This window comes from Hippoglossus stenolepis, chromosome 10 (assembly GCF_022539355.2).
Source record: "Hippoglossus stenolepis isolate QCI-W04-F060 chromosome 10, HSTE1.2, whole genome shotgun sequence".
Classification (NCBI taxonomy): domain Eukaryota; kingdom Metazoa; phylum Chordata; class Actinopteri; order Pleuronectiformes; family Pleuronectidae; genus Hippoglossus; species Hippoglossus stenolepis.
Window position 1 is genome coordinate 4742843 of NC_061492.1, and position 20881 is coordinate 4763723.

The following is a 20881-nucleotide window of genomic DNA, read 5'->3' on the forward strand; positions in this document are numbered from 1 at the left end:
ATCCATCGCAGCTGAGTCTTAGTATTCAGACCTTTCAAAATGCATTTTCCTCCCTCACGTGGGACATCCAGATCCAGTTCACCTGTTATTTACACGTGTAAACACCGTCTTAAGCTGGATCTATCATCCACACGAGGGGTTAACAGAAACCGTGTTTACATTCTTTCATTACCTCCTCCAAGGATGTTGTTTTCAACCGTCTGTTGGTTTGTTTGCTCAGTTTTACATAAAAAGCACTGAACCAACCTGCACCACTAGGTGGAAGATAATGGGCCAGGGAAGAACCGATAGAATTTTAGATTTTTTTTTACCACAATTGCGAGTCAGGGCATTTTTCACAATTCTTCTCAGTGTCCCAGGAAAACATTTGGGGAACTTGATGCAGAAAATCTGACATTTAGGACTATTTGTCCTCGAGATGATAAGGAACTGACGTTAGTTTCAGAAAACGTTTTTACCGTCTCATTACTGAGAAGACGACCGAGAGTTTTCACTCTGAACAAACTGTGCCGCCATCAGAAACATGTCGGGGACAACACAACTAACACAGTTCCCACCTAGTAATTTACCCGATAGTTCCCACGTGTAGTTAAATATTTGAAGGGACACACGTCATCAACAACCTCCGCACATGGACCCCGCAGGCGTAACACAGAATAAATCCAGCTTTAGTGAAGCTTCGAAAATGCTACGCCCTCAATTTGTATAATGCAATTACATAGAGTCCTTCACTGGACTGGTAAAAGCCTGCGTCTTAAAAAGATCCACACCCACAATTCACAGCACAATCCAAAACCCCAAAACACATTATACAACAGTTTTCAAAGTAAAACTGAGTAAAGAAAACTGGAATATTATATACATCCTGGTTATATAGCAAATAGGGAGTGAATGATTGATTTATTCATTGATTGACTGGGAAATCAATTAAAAGCCACAAACATAATCTCAGTCAGTGATGTAAAGGATTATATTAAAGCACTCACACTGTTCAGGTGAGTGACCTTGTAGTGATTTTGTATTAATTTTCTATCTCAGTATAAATTGCACTAGGAGCTGTTTGGTGGTGGAGCGTGAAATGTTTGATTTCTCCACGTGTTTCACTATTAGAACCATCAACTCTACACGAGGAGCACTGGGATTTAAACTGTTCAGATGCAGCTTCCAAAAAGTTTTAAAAATCAACTGTAAAGACTAAATAGTTTGTAAAAACTGCTCAGGAACTTAGGAGCCAGATTTCAACTGACTTATGTAAATGAAGGTTGAGCTTTGACGTAATATAATTGAATCCGTCACTGACCTCTTCAGCCACAAACAGCGGAGGGTGAACTCATTTAAACTCAATTTACTCAACTTTTAACCACTTTTTCTTCTTTTGCAAAGGACGAAGAACTCAGTGATATTCACCAAAACCAAATATCCTGAATATTTGATTTAATAGACCAACCTCATAACATATAAGACAACATAAGATGACGGCTGAGGATGCCACAGTATTTTATGGAAACCTTGGGTGAAGGAAATGGTGGCTATAAGAAAATGTTATGATGAGAGGATGTATCCAGAATTAACTGCTCATTTTATACAACAATGACTATGCACCAGTATAAGAATGACAAAATCCCAATTCCAATATCTGCAGTAGTTTTATATCATGATATTGATGCTGCTGTTCATTAATATACTGAATCTCCCAGGTCATCACATTTTCCCATTTATAATCATCAATAAATGGGCTTTAAAGAAGGTGCGAATATTCTTACTGAAAGTATTTTGTTGAAGATTTTAACTTTAAACATTCAAACTAAAATATATAAATTCCGTGCTTCTCAAAAATTATATTCCTGTCAAGGGGAAAAAGCATGAGGACGACAATCAGAGGATAGTTATACACTCTATTTAAGTCAAGTTAAGTTAATTCAGTCCTTCTTACAAGCTTTATCCTGGGAGGATGGATTTCTAGTGAATATAAACTTCAGCAAAATCAAGAATTTTGCCGGAATGAAAAAACGCTAACAAATATGTACTGCAAACTTCACAGTCTTTTAGAGATAAATCAGTTTACATCGCGATGTGATTAGCAGATTAATCGATAATGAATCGTCTGCAGAAATTAGGCGACTATAATGACGATCGATTTTTCAAGTTCTCTGGTTCCAGCTCCAGATTCAAAAGGAAATATTCTTCTTGTGATATTAAACTGAAGTATGATGATGGCTGATTTGCAGTTGGGGCAGTTGAAAGTCTCCGAATATCTCTTCTGGGAAATGATGACGATATTTTTGATCATTTCCTGGACCAAAAAAAACTCTACTACTTCTTAAAACATCAACAACAGCCGTAATCAGTCCAACTCCAAGTGACTCACACCTCTAAGATCGTGGATTTCATCATGGAGGCTATTCATATTTGATTTAATGCACCTTTATGGGATCACCCCTGTGTGTGTGTGTGTGTGTGTGTGTGTGTCCTGAGCTGTGCACCCAGCAGGGACAGTTTGTGGGAGCAGAGGGCGGCTGCTCTGTTCTCAGATCCGTTTCACTCTCCCTATTTTGGGACCAGGCTCTGGTTTAAGGAGGCTATTTGAGATGCGCGTAAACATGGACTCAGCAGAGCCTCAGCTGTTGCTTATTAATCATCTTAAGGCTGCTTCACTCACTGTACAGAAGTCAGTGCCTGAGGGGTAGGGGGGGAATCCCTGCTGGAGCACCCATAGGCCCGCACCACTCACTTACATGCAGGGTGCGTGTGCAGGCCTGTGCGTAAAGACGCGTTCATTTCGTCTAATAGGGGATAAATCCATGAGTTGACCACAGGAAGCAGTCGTGGGAGGCCAACCACAATAAAAGCACGAAATATATTTAACCTAAAGACTCTGTATGTTACAAGTAGAAGTGCTCAGCCAATCAGCAGCAGCACTGGCTGTTGCGTTGACACGCGCCAATTATTTTAATGGCACACCCATTAGGCGGTATCACGAATCCATCTCAGCCCCGGTGCAATGGATCATATCTGCACAGTGATGGTGGTGGGTGGGGGGGGGCGGTGGTGTGCAGGGTGAAGCCTGAGCCCAGTGACGGACCTCGGCTCTCCACCGTGCAGCCGCCCGCACGAAGCACATCGCGGTTAATTACAAACAAAATAAAAACCGTGTGAGTGTGTTTTCCAGGTTGCATCACTCATTAACGCGCAGACGGTTGCGTGTCGGGCAGTTTGCATCATGCGTGATTCATTACCTGGATCTGTGTTCCGCGGGACTTTGTGGCTCCTGTGTTATTATTGTGTGTTTTCTCGGGATGTGGATTCTCCTCAGTCCAACGGGAGCCCCCCACCCCCCCCAAAAAAATAAAAAAATCCCTCCGGTGCCGCCGCTGTGTCGTCCTCGTGCGCGGGGAGAGGCAGGTTCCCCGAGCCCGCTGAGTACCGGCGATGGGATCCGACCAAGAGCAGAGGTGATCGCCTTTCGTCCTCTCCTGCCTCGGCGCCTCTCCTCCCCAGATCCTCCCTGTCTGACGGACTGACCGGGTCGCAGAGCTGTCAATGGCGAGGGGGGGGAGGGAGGGAGGAGAGCAGAGGGTGAGGAGGAGGAGGAGGAGGCGGAGGAGGAGGAGGGGGTTGGTATTTTAAGGTTGCACCCTCGCTGGAGATGGATCTTCGATGGATCTCTCCCTCCTCCTGCAAGCCGTGAATCAGCGCTCTCCTCCTCCGCCTCTCTCCGCTGCCATGGCGCAGGGAATGTGATGATGATGTCTCCTGCTCCTGCTCCTGCTCCTGCTCCTGCTCCTGCTCCTGCTCCTGCTCCTGCTCCTGCTCCTGCTCCTGCTCCTGCTCCTGCTCCTGCTCCTGCTCCTGCTCCTGCTCCTGCTGCACACCGCGATCAACACGAGCCTCTGCCCAACATCGGAAAATGCGCGCAGCTTGTGCGTCAAGCGTCTAAGTTGCCGGCTGCTGGACTTTGCGCACCACCGGAGCAGCTACGTCTCCTCTGCCCTCCTTCATCTATCTGTAAACTGTCATCCCGGGGAAATGATCATTGATATCAGGCCTCTTCTTCTTCTTCTTCTTCCTCCTCTTCTCCTCACGCGGAGGAGGTGTGAAATGGTTGCGCCCTGCACAGCCCTCCGCCCCCCATTTGTAAAAGTCACACACACTCACACACACATACACACACACACACACAGGCTGGGTTATAGGCGCGCAGCTACGTCACCATCAGCTGAGAGAAGAAGCCTGCAACAAAAAAAGCATGAATATCATCCAGTCCCACAGAAACCATGACAACTGTTCCCACAGGGAGGGAGGGACCCAGAGGGTGGTGGGGGGTTATCAGGAGGAAGAAGACTGTAATTAAAGCATCACTTGTTATTTTACCTCTTTAAAGGGATAGTTCACCCAAATATGAAAATGTACTCCTTATCTACTCACCACTATGCTGATGGGAGGGGGGCCCCGGCCCGACGTTCATATTCCACTCGAAACAACGTCATTTACACTTGGATGACACCACAGGAGCAGCATGGAGGCCCCCCACCCCTCCATTGGCACAGTGGTGAGTGGATAATTAGTGAATTTTCTTACAAGATCGTGCGTTTGAAGATCTTCTGCATTAGTTAAGTTGCCAACCGCTAGCAGATGTTAGCAGATGTTAGCGACCACCATCAGCTGTGTCCGAAATCAATCACTAATCCCTGTCTATAGTAGCAAATGTGCAGAGCATCACAGCACAAACTGTTTATTTCTACATTTAAAGATCATCATTCAACGTTTCTTTGTGTCTAAAAGTATTGATGCAGAGCTTCTGATCCAGGGGCAGCACTAACATCTCACCTGGTAGACCCACACAGTATCCATCCATGGGAGCAGAGTCTGCTACTGAATCACCTTCAAGCCTTTAAAGTAGTTAGTATGTCAACATTTTGGGAAATACACTAGATCCCCTTTTTCTGCAGACTTAACAGAGATGATAACACTCGTGTCTGACTGTTAAATATGTAGCTGCAGCCAGTTAGCTTAGCACAAAGACTGAAACTAAACTTGCCTGAATTTTCCAGTGTTCATGTCTGAAAACAGCTTGGGTGACTTGTTATTTCTTGTTTATAAAATGTGTAAATGAACCAACATGTCATCAGTCAGATAATGAGATTTTTTAACCCCAAAATATCAAACTATCCTTAAAAAACGAATCCCGATCCAGCTCCTTCCTCAGCTCAAGCACGTCCTCACCATCGAACAACGCCCCTTCTTGCAGTTGCATTGCACAACCCAATAATCTTCTCCCCCAGTTAGATGCATCACGAGCCAGCAGATAATGAGCCTCGCTGGGTGCACGCTCCTTGATGCAGCACAATCACACAGAACCGCTGCTGACGAGACAGACGAAGCCCCGGAGACGGGAGCAGAGCAGGAGGATGTTGACAGAGCCACCACCTCTAATTACAGCCTCACACAGGCCTGAAGCGCTGTGGAAACCCCCCTAAAAGTCCCACAGCAAACAAAACTGTATGTAAAATTAATACAAGTATTAAAAAGTCATTTAAATCAATTAGCAATTAATCAACAATGAATTAGAAGTAATCCACCAGAAGCGACTCGGAGCGACTCGGAGCGTTCCTCTCAGAGCAGAGAGCAGCGTCTCTTTTCTTTGGGGAAACAGTGAAATGCAAAGCAGGACAAAAAAAAAAATCAATTGGGTCCGATTTTAATTACAAAGTCCGACACTGTGGTGGAGAATCTTATTGGCCTGTTCGGATGAATTCAAATACGAAATTCAAAAGCAATCACTTCCCAAATGGACGATGAGCCAATCTGGTCAGGCAGCCCCCCCCCTCTCCACACCACCACCACCACCACGCCCATCCTCCATCCTCCAGCCTCCATCCTCCACTCCACGTAATGCTGTAATTAGTATGGAGATTATGGTTGGACTTTTTTAATGAAGTTCTCTTATCTGCAGGGGAGAGGGTGGAGGCAGAAACACACTGCACAGCCCTGTGTGCAGGCTCTTCAGTGCACCTGCAGCCAGCATGCAGCGACGGATGGGAATTCAATGCCTGCTCTTGCCACTCTCATCAAAGTAGTGGATGTGTTCAGTGATGATTAATGGATTATACTTGTAATCAACACACCAGGCCTGCTCACTCTTCCCACTGAGAGAGGGCCAGCGCTCACAGGGGCTCGATGGCCGCGGCCCTGAGACCGACTGGTGGCATTGATTCTCTGAAGGTAAAGCTACTTCACCTGCTCCTTCCTGTTCTCCCTCACTGACGGCAGCTCAGGCCCTGGATCAGTTTCATTAAAAGGTCTTGCAGCAGAAAATCTGGAGCAGGGAACGAAACAGTGGAGCACGAGAGAATAGTGAGAGAGAGAGAGAATAGTGCTGCGGTTGCACTTTGTGATTTGTATTTTCTCTCCCTGCGCGCTGCGTTCTCCAGCAGCCTGCACATGCCGATAATTTGCAGGCTGGAGTTGCAGCGACTTCAGTGGAAATTAAGCAGTCAGGCAGTGACACAGTGGGCCTGGCTGCTGAGAGGGAGAGCGGGAGAGGTCATCGGGGGAGTTAACACTGACATCACCCCTGGGCGACATCCGCTTACAGCGGTCAGTAATGAATAGTGAAGTTGTGGAATGAGAAAGGTAAAGAGTCACCTCACATCAGGATCTGAAGACCTTGCGGCTGGGGGCCCACTTCCTGTCAGCAGGGAGGGTGTGTTTGGAGGGTGGTGTGATGGTGGGGGGGTCAGACACGGAGCAGAGAGACAAGTCCCTGCAGGACTCGGGAGGAAAGAGGCACGAGGCAGAGACTTGAATAAAAATATGGTATGAATGAGGTCAGTTCATTGAAATTATACAAAATAAAATCCTCACGTAACGTTAGTCCTATCCATGCAAACGGTTTTGGTTTAAGTTGCTCAGGTTCTAAGATTCTGCTTTTACTTACTGCAAAATCTCGAAATACCAAATGGTAAAATGTGTCTTTTTGTTTGAGACAATGTCCCAAGTGGTTGATGTTGAGACCCCTTGACACAAAGTCATGTCTCCTTGTGACCCCCTATCGCATATGTGAGTTGTGATAAACGAATAAGTTCCCCATTCAAGATCGTTAACTAGCAAATTGAAAAACGGAGTTAGAATGAGAATGGGACTCAGTATAAAGCACAAACCTCCGTCAAAGACAGACTTAAATCTGCTAGATCTGGATTTTTAATTGGATCTGCACCAAATTGCACAAAATTATATCAGTCCTCTAAATATGCCTGATTTTTCAGAAAATAACAAAAATGACAACAAAATACCCTATTACACAATTTAAACGAAAAAGTTCCTGGATCAGCACCTTTGCACGGATCCGCACCAAAATCTAAAGGATTCTTTCTCGACCCATGTCCCGTCCTTCCACCAAGTTTCGTGGAAATCCATTCCGTCATTTTTGCTAAATCCTGCAGACAAGCAAACAAATTAACAGACAGAGCTGAAAACACAACCTCCTTGGCTGAGGTAAAAATAAGCAGGATTTTGAGAGGCAGAGTTTTGTGTGTTTTTGTTTCTCACTGTCTTGTCAGGCTGGAAAGTGGCAGAGCAAAGTTCCTTCGTGCATCCTGGTGATGTGTTGAAGATGGAGCTGGAAGCAGAATGAACCATCTGGTAACGAGCTGGCAAACAACTTAATTATATTTACTTCTGTGTCATAACTTCGACAAACTTCGCTGCATATCTCTGTCGAGCATTAACAGACTCCAGCAGAGGTCAGCGCTGCCAATCTGTCTCTCTGCAGCCGACCGGCGGCACAAAGTCATGTTGCCGTGCAGAGAAACTACATCAAAGCTGTGCACAGATTTACTTTGGATCCAAATCGCCCAAACACATTTATTTCCACCCTGAAAATCCAAAGTTAGTTTGACCGTGTCCTGACTCTGATCACTTAAGATTCATCCTGCGACTCACTGATGAGTCCGAACCTCCAGGTTGAGAAGCACCGCTCGGGATAATCCACATGGCAGGCTGTCAACAGATTCCAGGGGGAGCATTTCTTTGGTCTAAGCTAGTTTCAGTTGGGATGTCCCTGGAGACACACACTGCATTTAAATGTAATTTCTTAATGCTTTTAGAATAACAGACAAAAGTCCCCTCTCACAAGTCTCAGGGTGGCAGCAGACATCAGACAGAGATATTTCAAAACATAAATTAAAACTAAAATGGCTCTCAGTTGATCGTACAGCGGCAGGAAAAAAGCCCAAGCTGCCAACGTACGCTAGATATGGATATTTATTTGTTCCGCACACACTCCGCATAGATATCAGGCCCGTACATATGTTGTAATTTTAATATTCCTTGGGAAATTTGTGAAAATGCCAAACAAAACATTTCACAATGTTGAAGTGATAAAAAAAATGCCTGGAGCCAAAATGTCAGTCGACCAAACCAACCAACACAACCAAACCAAACCAACCCCAAAAAACATTCTGTCAAAGTAAATTCAGATTATTTTTCCCTTTGAGGTCAAACCCTCATATCCTGAGTCTGTAAACTGTGCAGAGCGCTCACAGAGCAGACATTGCTTCTTTTTAAAGGCTCAGTGTTCCTGCTTCATCTCATCTCTCAGACCTGCGAGCTTCCCCTTCACCGGTGGGTTTGTACATAACCACATGGAGAAGAGGAGCTGGTTACTCTTCGTGTAACGCTGCATAACCTTGACTCCCCTGCACCAATAAATCATCTCCTCAAATAAAACCCTGACAACCCATAAATATCCGGAGCGTGATGCAGATGGACGACAGCCCCGGCAATAAGCTTTCACACTGTACGTTCTTTCAGCCTAAATAATGTCCACAGAGACCAGTATGCGCACACACACACACACACACACACACACACACACACACACACACACACACACACACACACACACACACACACACACACACACAGTATAGCTCGTCCATGGAGAGCGCCACTTGTGCAGCTGCAGCTATTGGAGCTGAGCATTCAGTGGTTCACTGGTCTGGAATGTATTTGCAGCAGGAAGATGGGTGAGAGAGGAAAACCCACACGGACTCCATTACATCAGAGACACAGGGCACGGAAGACGAGGGGAGGACACCGCACTCATCTACTCACCCCCCCTCATGGTGCTGAATGCAAGGGAGTCAGGAGGGAGGGATGTGGGGAGGAGAGTCAAACGTAAGGGACGGCGAAGGGACAGGAGATGGAGGCCGAAGCGGTCAGCTCGTCTTCAAGGGGTCTCGGCTCGCACGCCCAGGGCGACCACTGCCCAGCAGCCGGCGTCTCCATGGCAACGTGTGGCCCCTGCCTCGGTCCTGGGGAGAGTGGAAGTGACGGCAGCGATCTGTGCGCATTCTGTCTGGCTCATTATGTGGGGGATGAAGTGAAACAGCCAGGGGGTGCATTTGTTCTGCGTGGACTACCCCTCAGCTGCCAAGCGTCTGTCTATTTATAGCAACGAGAGGGGAAGAGAGAGAGCGAGCCTAAATAAAATAAACACAGGGGTCATTTCCCCGCTCACTTCACTTCCCTCCCTGCGTGGAGAAGGAGTCCATTTTTTGTCATTTGATTGTGTAGCTCTTGGTAAGTGACATTTCAGGGAGTCAGCAGCGGAGTGAAGGTTACAGTGACAGTGAAGGCTGCTTCACTGGCCACAGATCCACTGGTTTTATTCATTATCTGGGACAAGGCACTGATACGAATACACACGTTTACACCAGATAACTCATCTGTCTGTGAAACGTCAGATATTTGAGGGCACTTGAAAAGGTCACTTCACCACCTCCAGACATTAAACACATTAGAAACATCCAGTCTCTGAAACAGTTGGAAGAAATATTTGTTACCGTACTGAATACACCCCCCGTTATCAAAAATATTTATTGATTTTCAAAATCAGGATCAATACTCAGATCCACATCAAATTTCACTTGTTCATAGATATAATAGATAAAAGGACTCTACACTCACTGCAGCCATCATCTGGAGAGAGAGTGTGTGTGTGTTTGTATGTGTGTGTGTGTGCTCCTTTTGTCACCTCTTTAGGAACTTTTCCAGCATATACACCGACCTTGTCAGGACCGTAGAGCTCCTTCCCCTCCTCCACCTCCTCCTCGGAGCCGGATGAGGCCCCTGGAAGATGCTCGGGGTTATTTAGAGTTTGAGAGCCCCAGATGTCGCCGGGCCCGGAATTCTCAACCAGCTACACGACTCTGGTTTCTCAGCCTTCATGAATTCTCCCGCTCGTAGAACAACTCGGTAAATATTGAATTTCATTTCCTCCTTTTTAGTCTTGTCCAATGCATATTTAATGACGTTTTCTTGCATTTTCCACTGAAAAATTGAATAGCATCTGAGTTTTTTTTCAAATTAGGACTGCGACTCATCATGCATCCTGACAGGTCACTTACGATAGCGAGGCCCCTTGGATTGACCCATTTCGGCCTCTGACGGCTGCACCCGCTGTGGATCTCCATAATGGAAGTGTAGTGGGCTGTAACGTATCTCTGGCTGCAGCACACGTGGTTGAAGTCTACAGAGAGGAGCTGTGAGGCAGTGCGGCTTTGAGCAATTAGTGAGGTTATGATGATTCAACAACACACACACACACACACAAACACACACAAAACCACATGAAGTACATTTACTTCAAGGAGGCAAGAAAGAAAAATGACTAAACTGACATTTATTTCAAATCATGTTGTCAGCAGATTGTAGAGATAAAGAGGTTTTCATGTTAGACATCAGTTTAAATCCACAAAACACAAACAGCACGTCAACAGTTCTTACTCCTCACAAAGAAATAGTCCCTACGAGAGCGGATGACTGTTTTGTTCATCATCCAAAACCAGGATTTTTCAAAGTCTGACAATGTGAAATATTAATAGAAACATGGAAAGAAATACTTTGACATTAACCTGGTTTAAACAATAGTCTGAATATGACCCTGACACGTAAACAGTGTTTCCTGATGACCTGAACCCAAATAAAGCTATACTCAGAATAAGCAATTAAACAGTTAGCAGCTACTTGATAACACAGGACCAAGTGTAAACAAAATGTTAAAAATATAAACGAGAAGTTGAAGCATCGTGCAGCAACTATTTCCATCAATCAAACTTTATTTATAAAACACCTTTATACAGGTAAGTGAAGTTCAAAGTGCTTCACAACTGACTGAAGAGCCAAGGACTAATAAGAATGCCGACAATTAAATCCCAAAAAATAGACTTTAAAAACTATAACAATAGGCACAACAGTATTTTTTTAATTACAATAAATAGAAGAAATAAAAGTCAATAAAATGGGATAAAAATACACACTTGACACTTGATGATATCAGTAGAAATTGAAAACATAAATGCAATCAATTTATTTCTATAGAGCAAACCAGAGCCAGGCTAAAGAGACAGATTTTAACATTTCAGTTTGGGGTTTTAAAACGTAAGACGTATGATGCAACATGTAAATTATATATATGAATAAAATACTCTACCTTGAAATAATGTCTAAATAAGATCACTAGTCAGATTATGTGTGTCCATGTCGACATTATGAGACAACTGCCCCCCACCTCCCTTCAAAACCTATTTATTAAAAATGTTGCCATAAGTAGTTCTTGATTTACTTATGGATGTCCAAAGAAATGTCGCTTCATTACTTTAAAACTTTAGAAATTTCTCATTTACATTCTGTAGCTACAAGCAGCATCTTTGCTTCTATGATTTCAAAATACATTTATGGATATTTATTCACAGGATATCAGGAATACTATAATAATAGAGTCACGCTGTTCCGCTGGCTCTAAAAAAAATATGTGCAGCACGTCTGTGCGCTCACATTTGACTGAGTTATGACTCGGAGCTGGAGAACAAACTTTGACGCAAACTGCAGCAATCGGGCGATAAGGGTTTTTAATATCCTTTAATATCCTGCAGCTCCGACTGCAGCTCCCTGAAGCTGCCACATTAGTGTCAGCAGGTTTAAATGGTTTGTGTGGTTACAGCTGAAATGGCCGTTTCTGAGAGTGGGGAAATCTGCCACCATTTCCTATTTTAAGTAGAGGTTCGATTATATAGTGTCGAGGTGAGGTTCTCTTCAATCTCTGTCTTCAATCTATGCTCGTAAATTTGTAAACCTGGACAGTAAATGGACACGAGTGTAATTTAGCTGTGGAGGTTGATCTTTATGCTCCATGTGATTGTGTCTCTGTTCATTTGAACCAGTCACGTTTCCTTCTGACAAATTATGCTCCTTGAATCCCCAAATGGTTTTAAAAATAAAATAACCAATCATAATAATAATAATACAAAAAATGTGATTAGTTGGGGATGGATAAGATGTTATGTGGGTCAGACTGATCTACATAGATAATAATATAGATCATAGAAGGATTTATAATTTATAATTAATTAACTAGAAATGCTTTTCCAACATATAGGCTGCACCTGATGCGTGTTACGTTTGTCTTCTTACAACAACAGTTGACTGAGGTTCAAGATTCATCCGCTTCCTCCAACACATCAGAGTTAATGCTTTACACTGTAAATAAAGATGGCCGACGCATCTCCACTTCCTCCCACTACCCAGAACTGAAGCCAAAAATATCCTGCATATTTGCCAGAGTTTGTGCTCAGCTCAGGACATAAATGACTGAGATATTAGTAAGTGTTCAGATCATAGACTGTATATAAAGGGTTCAGATCCAGGATTATTTTTTTTCTTTTCATAATTTTCACTGTTTTCCAAGAGAATAAAGTATTTTAAAAGTACATTTGAACTATATTTAGATACGTTAACTGCATTCAATGTGGTATTTGTGTGGTATTATTAGTTATACTTCAGTGAAATATATTTATTTCTTCCACCACTGCTTTTACTAACAAGTTCTTTGGATACTATTAAATCAGTAAGGTTTTGAACACATTATTTTAAATTGTGGAATTGCTGCTTTCCTTCAAGTAAAACGTCTCAGCACTTCTTCCACCACTGCAGTTAACATTCCAGTATAAACCACATCAGCTCCCATTGGCTTATTGACCATCATCCAACTCGATACTTCTTCTTTCCCACAGTAAGAAACTGCCCGGTCCCGGCTGCAGCTCCAGTTCAGAGTGTATCTCATCAGAAACAGCCTGGGGCCCGTCTGAGCAGCTTCCACACCCAGGGTGTGATTCACCTCTTCAGATTACAGATGCACCAACATGTGGCCGCTCTAAATTTAGACGGGCCTCTTCAGAAACACCAGACACTTGTTATCAGTGCACGCAGCGCGACCACAGAGCCTCGATGTGATCTGCTAATCCTGCTGTGACAAATGACTTGATTGCTCTGCCCCGTCACTCAGGGCTGTTTGGTGGGATTGAGGCAATCAATGGCGGCTCCGCTCCGACACCAAAACAACCAATGACAGAGCAGCTCTCCACACAAGACTTGATAAAACTGCACATGCAAAACAAAACAAAAGTAATCCTCACATATGAGCTGCTGTTATTTCTTCCATAAATACATACGAGTATTAAGGTGAGTAAGAATTCATGAACATAAACAAAGTGATTTTATGGAAAATAAATCCCAAGACGTCGCCCATTCAGCAACTTAAGTGTATTTATTATGTCCCTGTTTCCCGAGCTGAGCGAGGTGCGGCTGTATATACGTCATGTGTCACTCACACAAACAGATCTTATACATACTGATGAAGACATTGCAGCAAACAACAAAAACCTTTTGTCTCATGAGGCAAAAGAAGCAGGAAGGAAACACGAATGTGATACAATTTCCATTGTAAACGTAATAAATCCATCGGGTCGCAAAGTAATAACTGTCAGAAAACCACATCACTGTCGAGACCTGCGACGCCTGAAGAGGCCGGACTGTTGCTACTTACTCTTTCATACTTTAAACTGGTGACTCAACACATCTACGAGCTTTTAACATGAATAAAATATAAAATAAAGTCATGATTTGGGATGAATAGCAATAATTTATTGAGAAAAGAAATCAAATATGTATATAATATATAAACCTGTATATAGACATACAGGTGTAAAGTTCCCACCTTTCAACTGTGAAAGACTCAGATGTGCCACCTACTGGTTGTTGTTGTTATTGCAAACTCCCCATCAGACGCCAATCAACAGGTGACTTTTGTGAATTAAAGCAACGCTATGTAACGGTGGATATTACCCAGGATTCCCGGCTCCAGAAGAGCTGTCGCAAATTCACCAAACTCGAGTAGAATTCGTCATATATTAATAGTTTCCTGGTTTTTAATGAGTCTAAGTCTTTTTAACCGATCTACAGTTCAGCAAATTGAACAATTAAAGCTGCGACTTATCAGTCAGTTCCACACTTCTCACAGGAGAAGTTACCCAGAGCGGGAGCAGATGTTCAGGGTGAGGAGTGGGAATCGTTCTCCATATTCAGTCACTAAGCCGTCAAACTCATTTAGAGGCTGAAGTTTTAAGGTTTCATAGTGTTGCTTTAAATTTCACGAATCAGTGCATATTTCTTTAAATTTAAAGCCAACCTTGAACTTGTTTCAAGGTTTTAAGCTCATGTGGTATAGATTTAACCACAAGCAGCCCTGAACAAGCAGAGGAGACCACAACAATGCACATGTCCAAAGCTTCAAGTCCAACACAAGCAAAAGAAACAAGTTGAGCCCGTGCCCTGAAGTTGTGGCATCTGGGATAATTGGGTCTCTGCGGCATCTTCGCCACAGACGCCGTCCATTCTTGTCTGGTCCGTCCTGCTGTGGCGTGTTTTCAGTGAGCAGTCTGCGCTGCCTGGCCTCACGGAGCCTCAGTCCTGTTTGTTCTGCTGGGTTCGCTGCTGCTCCTGATAGTCCCTCGAGTCCTCCCAGGGACGAGGACCACGGATGTTCCTCCACCCGTCCAAATTCTTCTCCTTTAGCCTCTGCAGAGGGGAGACAGGAGACAGCAGGAGAGGAGGTTCAAACTACAGGATGCCAAAACCATCTAAACTAGACAAAGATTAAACCCTACAGGATTTTTCACAAGTGCAAATAACACAAGACGTTACGTCAGAGTCAACTCAGGATTCCTCTGCGTTTACTTGATGTGGTTTGAAACATCCAGATGTAGCAGAGTCTGACCATCTGGTTTGTCAAGAGAGGCAAGAAATTAACCTGCCAGTGTTTCTTCAGATCTGATTATTGGACGGTTGAATAGGTTTGGAAACTCTGATTTCACTCAAACTTCATTACATATGTATTTTCACGCAATTCCATTAAGAATAACAATTATTTTGTGCTGATAACCTGTATCTCGACTTCAAGAAAATAGTGAGAAGGAAACAAAAAGTACTAATCGTCAGTGACAAATATTCACCTCATCTCTGAACTACTGTTTTAGGTTCATGACAAATACAAGCAGCTGACAAATGCTCTGTACTTTGATCGTGTCCCTGAGTAACATCAAGTACCTGAGGTTTAGACTCTGGGTCTAGAAAGTGAAGCCAATGGGGAAGTGCCTGAAACCTGTATTATCTCTAATGACCAGCAGAGGGTGACTCCACTGTTTCCTAAAATAAGTATCTGCACAAGTCTGAGAAAATCCAACGGGTGCAGGTTGCAGGTGATGTTGGGTGAGCTGTCACTCAGGCTCTACCCTCTGCTCCTCCAAATATGGTTATATTCAAATAACCTAAATTAGCGGGTAAGTGCAGAGTTTGTCTTTCTGTCCCCCCCTCCCCAGTGCTTCATGAATGCACCAATGACAAACCCAAGGCTTCAAAATGGATGCCGTCATGGTGGATTTAAGTTATATCAAAGAGCTGAAATTTTATTAATAAAACATCTTGTAATTTGATGAAACCCGACAGAAACACGTCTTGTTTAACAGCGACAGTTTGTTTCTTTCATTTATCCCCCTCCGAGCCTGACTCCCTTTACCTCGTACTGCTCCTCCAGCATCACCGGCTGCTTCTCCACGTTGACTTTAGCCTCCAGTGAAGGATCCAGCTGAGAGAGAACGGAGAAGAAACACTTTTTAAAAGCATGTGGAGATTTTTTGACAGAGACTCACAACAAAAAGAAAATTAAAACAAAGACGATGAGTTCAAGTGGCGAGAAAAAAACACACACACACACACACACACACACACACACACACACACACACACACACACACACACACACACACACACACACACACACACACACACACACACACACACACACACACACACACACACACACACACACACACACACACTATTAATTCTTTGATGTGTAAACAATGATATCTGCACAGGAGGTGAATATTTTTCTTTCATAAGTTTGTTGGGAGCATCAGAAAGTGAAGCCAATGTTTTAGTACCTAAAACCTGTATTCTCTTTAATGACCAGCAGGTTTAGAAATAAGTCATAACACATAAAAGTCTTCTCACTTCACTTATAACGTAACAAAACATTTTCCTAAGGAGTCTATGGTCTCGATCTCTAGATTCAAGTCTGAAGTCAAAACAGCATGAAGTTCATTTTGTATATTTTGTTCCCTTTTATCGTAAACTAGACGATAAAGCACCGTATGCATTGGGGCGTGGATACTGTGTGATTGACAGGTGTAGGTGGTCGTGCAGTGCCCTCGAGCTGTCAGTCAGACTCCGCCCTCAGTTTAAAAAAACCAAGATGGCGGAGGACAATATGCTAAACTTGAGGCTTCAAAACAGCAGCTCACAAACCAGCGGGTGACGTCCCAGTGGGTGGTCAGGGCTCTCTAACCCCACAGGGAGGATCTGCTTTACCAGCTTTTTACTCTGCTAATTATTTTGTTTTAAAGTGTACAGACATCACCAGGCTCAGTAAAAAGGATGTTTTTGGGAGAGAGAGTCGAGTCCGGTGCAAAAATCTGGATTTTCCCTGAGAATAGCACAGAAATTAATCTCATTCCGAACCATTACTTTTAATGATTTGTAATATTTCACAGCAATAATGCTGCCGTTACTCGGGTGACTTGTGAATTTCCTAACTCCATGACTGATTTTTAATTAGACCTTCATTACTACTGCAAATAAATAATATATACGGAGTATTTTTCAGCCTTCAGACCGGGGAGTTAATAGACCAATTAAGTCGTATGATACCTTCTATGGAGGTGTTAACGCTACAATGGCAGGAGCTTGAACCCCAAAACAGAGTGGGAGCGTTCGGAGGGGAAACAAATTCACACAGAACCTGGAAAGGGACGAGAAAAATCCTTGAAGGACGAATTTGCCTTCAGGCTAAATTAAATCATTGAAGAGAAAATGCTAATTGGATCACACAGTGACTTCCTCTCAGACAGTGGCTTTAATGATTTAAATATCAGAGGGAGGAAAAAAAGAACGGCCTGATAAGAGGCCAAAGAAAGAATCGGGAGATTGGATTTAATCGTGCATATTTACAACTGTTCAGATATTCAAATCACACACACACACACACACACACACGGCAGAGTTAAATCTGTACTGGACAGGGTCTGATGGAGAGGGACTCATGCAGCCGCGGGGCCCGTCAGGAGAGAGTGAGCCGTGTGGGGGCAGCTACAGAAACATGGAGCTGGGGGCACGACGCCCTCCACCCACCTCCTCCTCCTCCTCCTCCTCTTCCACGGTGCAGTGCTGCCTCACATGGACAGTAATAAGAAAAGATGCCGCTGCCATCTGGCTCCCACCCAGATGACATGCATCGGGCATTCGTCACAGTAAAGTAGCACAAAACAGCCACTTGCCCTCGCAGCCAGCTCATCAGATCCTAATGGCTTCTAATAAAGGGTCAGTCCTCTGTCATTTTAATGAATTGGGTCTGTCACTCAATGAATTATTAGAGCTTGTTCTCACTCCTGGCTCTCGTACTGACTCACCCTGAGCGGGTTAGAAAAGCCTCTCAGTGCTGTGTGTGTCTGCAGGCTATTTCTGAAACTGACAAACATCTAGTGACTCATTTTAAGTTAATTAAAAACACAATTATAAACAAACACACATCTACAACACAGAACTGTCAGTCTACAGTAGTCTGTCATTTCACGTGAACTATTTTCACACTTCACTCAGGTACAATTACAACTCTAACCACAAGGTGGAGTATTTACACACCTACTACACAGTACTGTGCAGAGACTGATGCCTTGACCCTGTCTGTGCTTGTATGATAGTTTATTTAACTGTTTTCTGTGATTTACTGGATGTGGGAACTTTATTTTCTGTCTCATTGATTGGACGTGTTGAACCCTTTGGATATGTAACATTTAATTAATTTACTACAAACCTTTCCCCTGATCTTCTGGGAATCATATCGCAGTTGTGTGAACTCTCGCAGGCCAAAGGAACCTCCAACTACCAGCAGCTGAAATAACATGGAGACAATTTGATTACTTCTGTGAGGAGTGTGCAGAGCATTCACAGGAATACGATTTATCTAGTAGGGAAATGCATTACAGTATTAATTTACAGCTTTGTCTGCAAAGTGCAAGACAAACAATAACAATATAATGTTAATGATGACATCTTCAAATGTTTTGCTTTGTCTGACAACAAAATACGAAGTTTATTATCATGTATGATTAAGTTAAAGCATCAAATCCTCAAATTTGAAAAGTTAATAACAGTCAAATCCAACAATATGACCACGAATGAAAAGATAAAATAACTCATATGTTTTTGACAGTTAGCATGCAGCTGTTAGCATATCAGCTAACAGGCTTCGTTGGCATTTACGGTAAAACCCCGGTGTTCAACAGATACTCACGAGCATCGGGACTCCATATCTGATCGTCTTGTTTTTCTGCAGCAGCTTGAAGTTGATCATGATTCCTCTTCTCCGCTACGACTCCATGTTACTGAGGGAAACTCAGCAGGTCACAGCTGGGACGAGCTTCCTGAGCGGGTCCGACGGGCTAAAGTGTCCGGAGCGATACGAGGGCGACAGCAGAGGTTCCGCTCCCGATCACAATGAAAATAAAATGTTGTAGAATACTACAAGTACCATAATACATCTTTTCTGTAGTATTTACATATTGCAATAAAAATACTACACTTCATTGCATTATTATAGACACAAGTGATCAGAGGGTTTTTTTAATCTACTTTAAAATTCAATCAATCAAATAAATCTATTGCCCGTATTCAGAAATACAATCTGCCTCATAGGGTTTATAGAAATAGATTATATATATATTAGAAATAGTCTATAGTGCTTTTTTCTACCTTTGTAAATTTGTAAAATGTTCTTATTAAATGTACCTAAAGGGGCATTTTGTATAAAGTGTGTATGAAATGTGATTCTGAACCAATATTCTATAGATATTCTCACACACCCAGGTCTGACCAGCCTGTTGTGACCCCTCGACGACACTAAGGAACACAACCGATGATTCGTCCTTAACATGCGCTGGTGTTCATGAATATCTGCTGGTGGTCGGCAACTTAAGATCAAGCTTTCAAACTGGTGGGATATTCACCATCTTGTTCCATGTTCTAAAATAAAACTGTAATATTGGCAAATGTATTTCATTTGTTGACGGCTGTATGTGTGTACATTGACCTTCATTTATATTCACACTGGTAGGTGTTGCTGGCCTCCTCTGATTGGCAGGTTTTTCCTCACTTCTTCTTCTTCTTGCCGGTGTTAAGATACATCACCTCCATCCACTATGTTGGAGTGTGAACCAGTTTTCTAAAACTACAGTGCACTAAATTCTTATAATCAGCCCAGTTTCTGTCAAATAATGGAATAGACTAAGTGAAAGTCTCTTGTCTTTATCTGTAAAGTCCTGTTCTTCTGCCTGATGTTTGTCAGATGAAGGTCTGAGGACGGAAATGTAGTCTGAGCAACTGCAGATGAAATAATTGACTAATTTACAATATCTGCACTGCATCACCACAAAGATAACTCAAGATCACTTAAAAGTCTAGCTGGTTTGGCGTAAAGTAATATTCAGTATGGGACATGCAGTGAATGGAAAAAGTGTTAAAGTATTTATAATCTACTCACAATGCAGATAATCGCTACGTTCATATGGGGATTTAGGCCACAATAACCCTTTTAATGATAAATCTTACCTGCTTTAACAGGAAGATAAGTATAAATACACATAGTTTGATAATATATATTTAGTAAATATACACAGTAAAAAGCATTGATCCCTGCAGCAAACAGGAGAATAAGAAGAGGAAGTATAGCAATTTTTCTTTATTACAATTCTTGTCTCTTATTTTCAATCAGGTGAAGAAAAATACCTTTTTTGTTCAGTATAATAAAATATGTTAACTTTATTCATTTTATGAAGAAAAACAATGACAACAAGAAAATAAAAACAGAAACAAACATTTTTCTCTCTCCCTCTTTGTAAACCTGGAGAGCTGCTGCATCGCGTGGGAAACAAAAACAACGGAGACAGAGCGTGAGGGAGCGGTGACGAGGCCGGACAGGTGGGAGGAGGAGGAGGAGGAGGAGGAGGAGGAGGAGGAGGAGGAGGAAACAGAGGATAGTGACGAAGAGATAAGGCCAGAGACGTACAAAAAATGAGCGTAGTAGGACAGGAGTGTGGTGACGGGGCAGTCGGAGGACGTGGCGGTGATCGGAGCAGGTAGGCTGGTGGTCCCGAGTCAGGACGACTGACAGAGTGTTCAGAGGTCACTCTCTCCGTACAGAGCGGTAGAGAACGACATGTAGTCGAGGGCTCCTGGCACGCCGTCGGGCCCGGTGTAGGGGGCCATGCGGGCCATGCAGTACTCGGCCTGGTCCGGAGGCAGCTCCCGGCGCAGCTCATCGGCTAAAATGTAGTTCTGCCGAGGAGGAGAAAACAAAATGACATGTTTTTATACTTAGAACAGAAGCTGTGAGTGAGATGTTTACTGATCTTTACTAACAGTCTGGATT

General features: G+C 43.2%; 3 protein-coding genes across 7 annotated transcripts in view; all 3 read right to left on the reverse strand.

The window, feature by feature from the left end:
• The window catches only part of slc8a3 (solute carrier family 8 member 3), a 95123-nt gene extending 91029 nt beyond the window's left edge, over positions 1-4094 (reverse strand). Inside the window, 1 exon segment of the mRNA XM_035167515.2 lies at positions 3237-4094. The gene's annotated coding sequence lies outside the window, so the exon portion shown is untranslated.
• Positions 4095-13587: 9493 nt separating this feature from the next.
• Positions 13588-18909, reverse strand: LOC118116120 (cytochrome c oxidase assembly protein COX16 homolog, mitochondrial). Its single transcript, XM_035167456.2, has 4 exons — positions 18749-18909; positions 18269-18346; positions 15914-15982; positions 13588-14916 (listed from the first exon to the last, which is right to left on the reverse strand). Exons 1-4 carry the CDS (start codon positions 18806-18808, stop codon positions 14803-14805), a joined length of 321 nt encoding a protein of 106 aa, XP_035023347.1. The 5' UTR covers positions 18809-18909; the 3' UTR covers positions 13588-14802.
• A 1267-nt stretch (positions 18910-20176) lies between these two features.
• actn1 (actinin, alpha 1) overlaps positions 20177-20881 on the reverse strand; it is a 51218-nt gene continuing 50513 nt past the window's right edge. For all 5 annotated transcript variants that reach the window (XM_035167446.2, XM_035167442.2, XM_035167444.2 and 2 more), the window contains one exon: positions 20177-20787. In XM_035167446.2, the coding sequence (XP_035023337.1) occupies positions 20629-20787 (159 nt within the window). In that variant the 3' untranslated portion in view covers positions 20177-20628. The remainder of the gene's footprint in view (positions 20788-20881) is intronic.

What these genes read in the sequence shown, in the direction of transcription:
- LOC118116120 (XM_035167456.2), bottom strand. Translation starts at nt 18,808, where the DNA reads ATGATCAACTTCAAGCTGCTGCAGAAAAACAAGACGATCAGATATGGA. An exon ending in GATATGGAGTCCCGATGCTC is followed by an intron (nt 18,347 to 18,748) that starts GTGAGTATCTGT and finishes ATGTTATTTCAG; the next exon opens with CTGCTGGTAGTTGGAGGTTC. An exon ending in TGCTGGAGGAGCAGTACGAG is followed by an intron (nt 14,917 to 15,913) that starts GTAAAGGGAGTC and finishes TCCCCTCTGCAG; the next exon opens with AGGCTAAAGGAGAAGAATTT.